At 52.1% G+C, this 10,908-nt stretch overlaps 1 protein-coding gene across 6 annotated transcripts in view; it reads left to right on the forward strand.

Moving 5' to 3' along the window:
- Nucleotides 1–1,538, forward strand: part of ZNF75D (zinc finger protein 75D) — a 67,651-nt gene extending 66,113 nt beyond the window's left edge. For 3 of the 6 annotated variants that reach the window (XM_040627586.1, XM_040627587.1, XM_040627593.1), the window contains one exon: nucleotides 490–869. In XM_040627586.1, coding sequence (XP_040483520.1) covers nucleotides 490–558 — 69 coding nt within the window. In that variant the 3' untranslated portion in view covers nucleotides 559–869. Of the gene's footprint in view, nucleotides 1–489; nucleotides 870–1,463 lie in introns of those variants that run through there. The other 3 variants (XR_005834308.1, XM_040627599.1, XM_040627602.1) reach the window with 2 other exon arrangements.
- The last annotated feature ends 9,370 nt before the right edge of the window (nucleotides 1,539–10,908 follow it).

The following is a 10,908-nucleotide window of genomic DNA, read 5'->3' on the forward strand; positions in this document are numbered from 1 at the left end:
CTGCTCCTCCCCCCACATCCCCCGGTCTCTCTCTCTCTCTCTCAAATAAATAAATAAAATCTTAAAAAAAATACCATTTCTTGCTGGAGAAGAAAATTCATTATTGTGACCCTATACATTTTTCCCAAAATAAATTCACCAATTCAGTGCAAGCACACTCATGAACCCGTACCAGGTTTCATTTGCCATGAAATAAAATGAGCTGATCATTCATTTCAATGGGGAGAACATATGTGGGAGTAGCTGTGATGGTGAGCTTGCTGGACAAGATATGAAAATCTACACCACAGACTTTGCGATTAAAACAGGAATTGAAAATATGGCAGCAGAGCAGAATAGATTCTAGACACAGACAGAATGGAAATGACGGGCTTGGCATTTCCCAACAGATCCCCTGACTGTGCAGGACAGTATGTGTGGCGGGCAGGTGGCAGGGGAAAGAGGCCCCCGGGGGGCCACAGAATCCACTGAGTTCCGTCATCTTTTCAGGCTTCCTCCGTTGTGCTCCTTCCGAAGCCATCTGTAGCGTCAACGAGTCATGCAGAAAGGGTGCTCTGAAGTCTGTCCCCGCACACCCATCCCGAGCATCAAGAGGAAGGCAGATGAATACGTAAAACCCACCCTGGCCTCCCAAAACGTGCTGAGCTTTTTACTTGGTAGGCAACTAGGGAGCCACAGAAACGATCTGGATCTGTCAAAGTGGCTGTGGATGCTGACACGAGCCACACCGGGGTGGAGGTGGCCCTTGCCAAAAAATCACATAACGTACCTGCTTATGCCTACATGCAATTTTGGAAAATGCAAAAAAACCGGTTTAGAAAACAGTAGCCTTGCTTCAGCTGTTCAAATAAAAGCTGCGTTTTCACTCCTATGGTTTGATACGTTTTTATGGCCAAGCAGCTTTCTTGGGTTAGTTACACTGGACAGGGGATTCCATGCATGGTAACGTGGAACGCGGGAGCGCTCACAGCCGGGGAGGTGGTGAGATCACACAGCAGGTCACAGCTCTTCCACCTCTCACCTGAAACAAAAGCCAGGGACGGGTGATGGAGATAGAAGTCGGTCCCTCCAGGGAACGGGGACTGCTCTCCCTGGGCATTTGAGGAGACACCGGCAGTGTCCCTGGAAAACCTAGTTGCTACCCTGGAAAACCTAGTTGCTACCCTGGTGGAAGACACTGTTTAAGAACGGGCCACGAGTGGGCTGGGAAGTTTAGGGTACTGGTTTGGGTTTCTTTTATTCTGAGGCTCATGGGAGTATCATTTAGACACTACAGCATTATGTCTTTGTTGGCTCTATTTCATATAAAAGAAATCAGAGCACAGGGCATTTTAATATGGGAACATTACATTGTAACAACACTCCAACCGGTGTTAAGGGTGAACTTGCTTTAAGCTTAGGCGCTTCTTGCTTACTGACCTAAGTCCCTTGGTCTGTAGTGGAACTAACCTACTCTCCTCGAGATTTGCAGACCACTGGCCTTGAGGAGTGAAGGACCAGACTTCCCCAGAAGATAAGGCCTGACCGCCTTGGAAAACAGCCCCGGCAGATGCCAGCAAGTCTGTCCAAGGACATGTCAACATAGGACTAACCACCCGGGCACCAGGCTCCCCCTGGACTGGGAAGATGGTTTTTGAGCCCTCTGCCCACCATCCTTCCCAGGTTGCTGGCCTCCTGAATAAAGCAACCTTTCCTTTCCCACCATCACTTGCCTCTCGAGTACTGGTTCTTCACTGGCGAGCAGCTGACCCTGAGCTGGGAACCAGTTCTCCGTCAGGTACCAATACCCTCAAGCCTCCTGAAGGTAAGGGCTCTTGTCACTGTCCCCCAGGTGGGGATGGTCAGGCCCCTCGGCGGGTGGGGTAAAGCCGGGCGGGCGGCAGCTGGCTGCGGAGAGTGGGAGAGTGTACGGACCGAAGGCCCCAGCCCATCTCAGCAGGACTGGGGCGCCGGCTCCCGGGACAGAGCCGCGGGGAGGCTGCGGGGCACGCCAGGCCCTCGGGGAAGCGCGCACGCGAGTGAGGACGTGGGGCGTGGAGAAGTGGGCTGCAGCTGAGGGGGGCGCCGTGGGGACGCAGCCAGCTGGGGGTGGGGGGAGAACGGAGTAGGGGGACAACCAGGGGACCCGAACGAGCACAGAGGCAGGGGAGCAGCACAGCCGCGGGCACGCATGTCCCAGGCGGTGGGGTCGTTGCCTGTCCCTGTGCCCCCGATGGGCGGGGACGGTCCTCCGCCCCCACCCCACCCCCACCCCGCCTGCCCTCACTTTGGGGCGCCCGCTCCTCCTCGCCCCTCCTGCCGCCGGTTAAGCGGGACCACTCCAGCCCTCCCCGTCCCGCCACCTCTTCCCCGGGCCTGTCCCCTAGCGCGCGCGGTCCGACTCGGCCTCCGGGGTCCCCGGAGTGGCGGCTTCGCGCACCCGGTGCGGCGCGGCTCACAGCTAACGGAGGCGCGACGGGCCGGGACGCTCGGGCGAGTCCCACCGTCATCACCTCGAGCGACAGGAAGCTCGGCGCAGGGGGCTGTGGCTACGTGTCCTCTGATGCCAGGCGGCGTGCGCGCACACGTGTGCGCACAGGGTCCCGACCCGGCGCGGCAGGTGGCACCCGGGACGCCCCAGGGCGGCAGGTACCGTCTACCCCGCATCTCCCAGGGGCACCTGATGTCCATTGATGCAAAAATTGTAGAATTGTTGATGAAGCACAATTTACCTATTTGTTTTCTTTTGTTAGTTGTGCTTTGGAATTGTAGGTAATAAACCAGGTAAACCCAAGATCATGAAAATTCACCTCTTACGTTTTTTCTAAGAGTTTTATAGTTTTACGACCTACATTTAGGTCTTTGATCCATTCTAAATTTTGTACATGATGTGAGGTAGAGTCCTTTTTTATCCTTTTGCATGTGCCTACCCGGCTGTCCCAGGATCATTTGTTAAAAAGATCTTCCTTTCTTCACTGAGTTGTCTGGGTGTCTTTGGCAAAAATCAGTTGATTATTCTAATATTCTACATATATAATGAACACTTAGGACTGAATAACAAAAAGTCAAAACCCTAATTTAAAAATTGGCAAAGGACTTGTATAGAAATTTCTCCAAAGGGGGCGCCTGGGTGGCATAGTCGTTAAGCGTCTGCCTTCGGCTCAGGGCGTGATCCCGGCGTTCCAGGATTGAGTCCCACATCGGGCTCCTCCGCTGGGAGCCTGCTTCTTCCTCTCCCTCTCCCCTGTTGTGTTCCCTCTCTCGCTGGCTGTCTCTCTGTCACATAAATAAATAAAATCTTTAAAAAAAAAAAAAAAGAAAGAAATTTCTCCAAGAAGATATACAAATGGCCAACAAGCACAGGAAAAGATGCTCAACAGTCATTAGTTACTAGGGAAATGCAAATCCAAGCCACAATAAGGTACCATTTCACACGCACTAGGTTAGCCAAAAACCCAAACAAAACAGAAATTGCCATGTGCTAGAGAGAATATGGAGAAACTGGAACCCTCATACTTTACAGGAATGTAAAATGGTACAGACACTTTGCAAAACAGTCCAGCAGTTCCTCAAACAAGTAAACATAGAGTTACCAGTGGCCTAGCTTATACCCAAGAGAAACGAAAACATATGTCTACACCAATACTTTCAGACAAATGTGAATTTTACCTTTATTCATAATAGCCCACTAGAAGAAACAACCCACATGTCCAACAAGAGGTTCATTGGATAAACAAATTGTAGGTCCATACAATGGAATATTATTTGGCCATGCAAAGGAATGATATCGTGATCGATGCTACAAGATGGACGAAAACGTGCTAAGTGAAATAAGCCAGGAAGAAAAGGCACCTTTTATACGATTTCATTCATAGAATAGGGAAATCTATAAAATACCCTTGTCTCGTTTCTGATCATGGGGGTTGAGGATTTATTCTTTCACCATTAAGCTGTGGGTGTTTCACAGATACTCTATGAGGCTGAGGAATAAATTGAGGATATTAATGTTCACTGGAAGATTCACCTAAGCCGGCCTCTCTGCACCCCTACTGTGTATCTCCGTCAGGCAAGTGGTAACCCTACGCCTTTTCTCTTGTGGAAGAAACGTATATACTCTACCCTTAGTAAGAAATAATATCATCAGAAAGAAGCGAGACTTCCTTTCAAGAAAGGAAGTGGATTTTTATTAAAGTGCTTGCAAGCTAGATGGAAGGCTAAAGTGTGTTTCAAAATACATGCATATTTCCCCCCTTCAGCTGTTCTTGCTATTCCTGAGCTCCTGACACTCAGAGTTAGGAAGTCTTCGACTGCTATGAAATTTGCTAGTAGGTTTTCCTGTAACATATGTTAAGACTTAGTTATTTCAACTGCTTGTGAAATGTTTGGAGAAGTTGTAACTCTTAATCTTTCTAACCTCTTCTTAAAAGGCTGCTGAGTCTAAAACCCCAAATTTCTTTTTTTTATAAAGATTTTATTTATTTGAGAGAGAGAGAGAGAAAGAGAGTGCGCAGGGGGCGGGGGCAGAGGAAGAGGGAAAAGGGAAAAGCAGACTCACCGCTGAGCAGGGAGCCCAACCCCCGGTGGGGTTTGATCCCAGGATTCTGGGATCATGACCTGAGCCAAAGGCAGATGCTTCACGCTTCACCGACTGAGCCACCCAGGCACCTCTAAAACCTCAAATTTCTGATTATGATGTTTGGATCCATACGTTCCTTAATTGCTGCAGTAAAATTTTTTTAGATAAAGTGACTTCTTGAAAAAAAATCAAACAATTCAGTGATTTTGGTTATAAAACTTCTTCCGTCTGCCTGCCCTAGGTCTGGTATGAGGGCTTTGTTTCCATTGTTACATAAATGTGGTACCGATTCTCTAGCCGGGAGCCTCCTGCCATCCTCTCCTGCTACCTGTGCACAAGGAGGCGTGGCTCTCGTGCAGGGTCAGTCCAGGTCTCACAGACACTCTGCTGTGCCCGCTGGGTCTTAGGGACCTTTACTGGGGGGATCTTTATTGTCCCCAGCACTGACCTCACTTTTATATAAAACCATTTGAAATCTGTTCCGGTTTCTTTTACAGAAATATTAGAGCATGAAAGTGTGTAGTGTGTGATGTGAAAGTAGGAATATAAAAAACTTAGCTGTCCTTTGCAGTGACCTCACGGGATCCTGGAGGAAGGGGCTTGGACCTGCTGTTAGAAATACGACTAGGAGAGAATGGGAGGTCATCAATCCTGACTTCCCACCGCAGGGGAAAGTCCTGCCAGTGTTACCTTACACTGACCCCAGGGGCAGGGACTTCGAAGAAAGATCTGCCGGCTTTATCTGCCCCCAGTTGGCACATGTTCACCAGGCTCTGCGCTGAGTGTTTTATTTATTTTATTTTATTATTTTATTTTATTTTATTATGTTTTTGTGCTGAGTGTTTTACATGTGATGTTTCGTGCAGCACCACCTCATGCCAGCAGCAGAGAACAGCTCTGCCTGGGACGTTTGCCAGCAGGGGCGCAAGACTGGGGGCCGGGCGAGGGCTCCCCTTGGGGTGCTTTCTAGTGCTTCTCAGGTGTCTGGGGCTCCTCACTGTTCTAGGCTCAAGGTGCAATGCCTCAGTTTGATGACACGGGCAGATCCGCCTGGGGGAGGTTACAATGTGGACAGGTGACACCTTGAAGCCTAGGTTTAATATGATAAAAAGAGCCTCCTTCTTCTTTTAAGATTTTATTTATTTACTTGAGAGAGAGAGAGTGAAAGAGAGAGGGCACAGGGAGAGGGAGAAGCAGGCTCCCCCTGAGCAGGGAGCCCGATGCAGGGCTCTATCCAGGGACTCCGGGACCATGACCTGAGCCGAAGGCAGATGCTTAACCAGCTGAGCCACCCAGGTGCTCCAAGAACCTAATTCTTATGTGTCGATGTGAAATAGAACTACATGTGACTGGGAAACTCCAGAAGGAGAAAAAAAAAAGATGGGTAACCAGAAAGGGACCTGGGGTCCAGAGGAAAATGAAGTCAAGACAACACTCCAGCTGGGGGTGCTGGGCTACAGAGGAGCCGCGAACCCTCCCTCCACCGCCAGCAGACAGACTTCAGACAAGCCCAGCGCCAGGAAGTGGGGATCTGGACTCCTCTCCAGATCTGGCGCTCCCCGAAGCGGCTGGGCTCGACTTCGGGCAGCAGAGCGGTTGAAAAGGGATGTGGAGACAGTGGAGACCCGTCTCGGTGAAAGGAAACAGAAGCTGTGACCCCTTTGCAGATTTAGTGGCGATGTTTTTACAGTTGTGACTCACTTCCTGAACTTGATGCACGCAAGCAGATTGAAGGGTTATTCTTTCTTCCCTGTGCTTCGATGTGCTTGTGATCGTAAGGCACATGGGTCGTTTTACGGGGTTTTCCCTTTTTTTTTTTTTTTTTTTTTTTGCATCCCTGGGTGAGTGTGAACCATGATTTTTTAAGAAAGACTTTCCCCGACTTTGGACAGTGCACAATGTATACTCTCCACCAAAATCAGTGATTATTGTCGTAGTTGATAACGGTAATCCTTGAAGAGAAACAAGTGGGCCGTCCACTAAATTCTTACTTGAGCTGTTTAACCGGAAGAGTGCCTGGTGGAGTGCACTCGAGTCTAATCTCAATCAGCAAAACAGAGTCATGGCCCCTCAATTGACTCCCAGGTTTGAGCCAGTTAATAGACCCGAAACCCCTTGGATGAAGGGGAGGCCAGGTCCCCTGAAGAAAGCTCTCACTACACCGCCAGAGACACATACTGTTGATTTCTCTGCCAGCCTTCCCCCAGAGGGACCTATTAGCACGGTGACTGTGCATTAGGGTAAAGGAAACAACCAGACTTTTGGGGGAGTAGTGAAAAATGCTTCCGAGCTGACACTAATTCCAGGAGGCCCCAAGCATTGCTGTGGCCCACCAGTCAGCGTAGGGGCTCATGGAGGTCAGGGGATCAATGGAGTCATAGCTTACTACTGACTCACGGTGGGCCCATTAAGTCCCCAAACTCACCTGCTGGTTATTTCCCTAATTCCAGACTATAACTGGAACAGATATACTCAGGAACTGGCAGAATACCCACATTGGTTCCATGACCTGTGGAGTGACAGCTATTATGGTGAGAAAGGCCAAGCAGAAACCACTAGAACTTCCTTTACCTAGGAAAATAGTAATCCAAAAGCAATGCTGCATTCCTCGAGGGATTTCAGAGATTAGTACCACCATCAGGGACTTGAAACATGCAGGGATGGTGATTCCCACTACACCCCAAGTCACCTTGCATATTTTTTTCTTTTCCAAATCTTTATTTAAATTCTAGTCATCTTGCATATTTAGCCTCTGTAGAAAACAAATACATCTTGGGGCGCCTGCGCAGTCGGTTCAGTGCCCCACTCTTGGTTTCGGCTCCGGTGGTGATCTCAGGGACCGCAGTGCTTTATTGTAACCTTAAGCAGGTGGGGACCTCAGTTGTAGCTACTGTTTCAGATGTGATTTCATTGCTTGAGCAAATTAATACGTCACCGGGTAGCTGGTATGCAGCTGTTGACCTGGCTAACGCTTCTTTTTCTCTCAATAACTGTTAGTAAAGACCATCAGAGCCTTTGAGGTCCACCAGCAAGGCCAGCAGTGTCTTCATTGTCCCACCCCAGGGATTTCTCAACTTTCTAATCCTGGGTCCTAATTTAATTCCTGGAAACTTGGTCAACTTTCCCTTCCACAAGATAGCACAAAGGACTATTACACTGATGATTACAAGCTGATCGGACCTAGTGAGCAAGAAGTAGCAACTACTCTAGACTTCAGGGCTTCCCTGAGTGTCCACTGGCTCCAGCTTGAAGATCAGGGACCTTCATGCTGTTCCCTGAGGCAAAGTTTCCTTCAAAAGCATTCTGTCCCCAGCCCATTGTTTCAGACCAGAAGTCAGCCTGCCATCACTTATCATCATAAAAGGGCCCAACAGCAAGGGAAATTATCACTGGGATCTGAGGGCAAACCTTCAATAGAAGACCACAGTTTGGGGACACCTGGGTGGCTCAGTCCCTAAGCATCTGCCTTCCACTCAGGTCAGGGCTCCCTGCTTAGTGGAGAGTATGCTTTCCCTCTCCCTCTGCCCCTCCCCTTTCCTTCACTCCTGTTCTCTCTCTCTCTTTCAAATAAATAAATATAACCTTGAAAAAAAAAAAAAAAAAGACCACAGTTTGTCCCTTTGGACTCCACAAGAAAAAGAATGGTTTAAACTACGGGGGTTTGAGTGAAAATGTGTGTATGTGATTGTATGAGGAGGGCGTGGGGAGACCTCCTTCCCAGTGCACACCTTCCCCCCCCCCATCTTCTGAAGTTCTGCCCTCCCTCTTTCCCTTCCCCACCTTTTCCCGTTGCTCCCATGCCTCACTGCTAGGTAAGCTAACTTGGGCGGTCTGGGGAGCGTGACCTCAAAGCCTCAGGGCCAAACTGTTTGTCTGACCTCACCATTCACAGAGACCCAGCTCCGCGGGCGACAGCCCAACGCGGACCCTGGCAGAGCCCCAGCCAAGCGCTGTGTTCTTTTTGAGACGGCTCTCCTCTGTGGCCCAGGCTGGACGCAGAGGCTCTTCACAGGCACGAGCCCACCGCCGGTCCCCACGCCAACTTGACCCGCTCCGTTTCCGACCTGGGCGGGTTCGGCCCTCCTTGGGCAACGTGGCGGTCTCCCGCTCCTGGGAGCTTAACCAAAGTGCCGCGGCCTTGCGGACGCAGCCCGCACACCCAACCAGCACGCGCACGCCCGCCCAGAGCTCCCGGGCTCGAGCTCTCCGCCCCAGCCTCCCGAGTCGCTGGACTCTGGCGCTGGCCACCACGCCAGGACAGCCGAGTCGTAGCACCAACTACACCACAGCCGCGCTGTCCAACGTACACGCTGCTCCCTCTTCGTCCTCAAAACCACCCCAGGAGCCTTTGAGCCACGGGAAGTGGGGCCCGAGGGAGGAGAGTAACCTGCCCAGAGTCCCACGGTTACTGGGCAGCGAGCGGAGTCAGGATCGAGCCCCTGGCTGGAAGGCGAGCGGACCTGACGATGGCAGCAGCAACACCGTCCCCGTGGAGACAGGCGCTCTTCCCCGCTCCCTCTGCGCCCGGGAAAATCTGGAGCATCCAAGTTCCAGACGGATCTACAACAGGCACTTGCCCAAGTAAGGTCTACTCAGGGCAATCCAGAAAATCCGAACGAGGAAGTGAGAGCCGACGGTGTCTCAGTCTTCGACCAACCCAAACCAGATAAAGCCCGCTCGCTGTCTCTCTGACCTAGTCCCTCATCTCGGCTCTCTGCATAGACGCTGCAAGAGGCACAGCAGCTTCTGCACCCGGCTGTGGCTCTCCTGGGACAGGAGGGCCAGCACCTGCTCGGACACCAACAGCTCTAGGACCTGCTCCAGGGCGCGCATCTCAGGCCCAAGCCGCCCAGCGGTGGCAAAGCTCCAGGAGCCGCCTGATGGTTTCCCAGGACCCAGCGGCAGAAGCCACAGGCGCCACCAGGAGGCCACCAGGCTGCGCCCTGGGAGGGGGGGACAGCTGCGGCGGCAGGCGCCTTAACTCCCGGGTGTCTCAATCAGGAGGCTTTTCGCTCCTGAGAGCCGGGCCAGACGCGTAGGGTCAGGTTCCTAGACCTCCTGACCCCCAAACCAGCTGGGGACCGCCGTCAGATAGCGCCAGGCGCGCCCGGAGGCAATGAACAGCAGGATCGGCGGCCCGGGCTCCCAGTCCCAGCGCAGCAGCCCAACCCCAGCCCTGGCAGAGCTGTCTCTAGGGTCGTGGCCTCTGTGGGTTCAGGGCGGGGCGCCTGCCCTCAACCCGCTTCCGCCCGGGTGCGGAGGCACAGTCGCAAGCAGCTCTGTCCCCTCTGTCCGGAGCCCACGCAAGACCAGGTCCCGTCCCACCTCAGGAGGTCCCAGCACTCAAGTCTGGTGTCCGAACACCAACGGCACCAGCTGGGGACCAGTGTGAGGACGACGTCTCCCCAGTGACAGTATCGTCTCCGGCCTCGCGCCAACTCACCCAGGAGGGAAAATGCGACCCCAGAAGTGGAGCCGATTGGAAGACGAGGTGGGCCTTGGGAGGAACGCAAACACCCAGGAGCCCTCGAGTGGCGGCGGAGATTGGAGAGGAGCGGTCTGGGTAGCGGGGTTGAAGCTCGGGTCTTCAAGAGAGGACACTAGAAAGGTAGCTCAAGGCCAGCGTGACCCGTGAGAACAAGACCAGAGGCATAAGCCCAGGAAAGTTTATTAAATTGCGAGTTTTCATGCCGCCTGGGTGGCTCAGTCGGTTAAGCGTCTGCCTTGGGCTGCGGGCTTGGTCCTGAGGTCCAAGGATAGAGTTCTGGGAGGGGCTCCCTGCTCGGTGGGGAGTCTGCTTCTCCCTCTCTCTCTGCCTGTCCCTTGTGGTCTCTCACTCTGCTTTCCCTCTGCTCTCTCTCAAATAAATAAAATAAAATAAAATGCGAATTCTCAGGGGGCCTGGGTGGCTCAGGTCATAATCCCAGGGTCCTGGGTTGGAGCCCCGTGGGGCTCCCTGCTCAGCAGGGAGTCTGCTTCTCCCTCTCCTTCTGCCCCTCTCTCCTGCTTGTGCTCCTGCTTTCTCTCTTATAAATAAATAAAATCTTAAAAATAAATAAATAGGGGCGCCTGGGTAGCGCAGTCCTTAAAGCGTCTGCCTTCGGCTCAGGACATGATCCTGGCGTGCCGGGATCGAGTCCCACATCGGGCTCCTCCGCTGGGAGCCTGCTTCTTCCTCTCCCACTCCCCCTGCTGTGTTCCCTCTCTCGCTGGCTGTCTCTGTCAAATAAATAAATAAAATCTTTTAAAAATAAATAAATAAATAAAATGCGAATTATCCAGCTCATGCGAGATGCGGTGTGTCGGGGTGTTGGGAAGGGGCCCAGAAACCTGGAGTTTTACCAGGGCCTCCC

This window comes from Ursus maritimus, assembly GCF_017311325.1.
Source record: "Ursus maritimus isolate PB19 chromosome X unlocalized genomic scaffold, ASM1731132v1 scaffold_X1, whole genome shotgun sequence".
Classification (NCBI taxonomy): domain Eukaryota; kingdom Metazoa; phylum Chordata; class Mammalia; order Carnivora; family Ursidae; genus Ursus; species Ursus maritimus.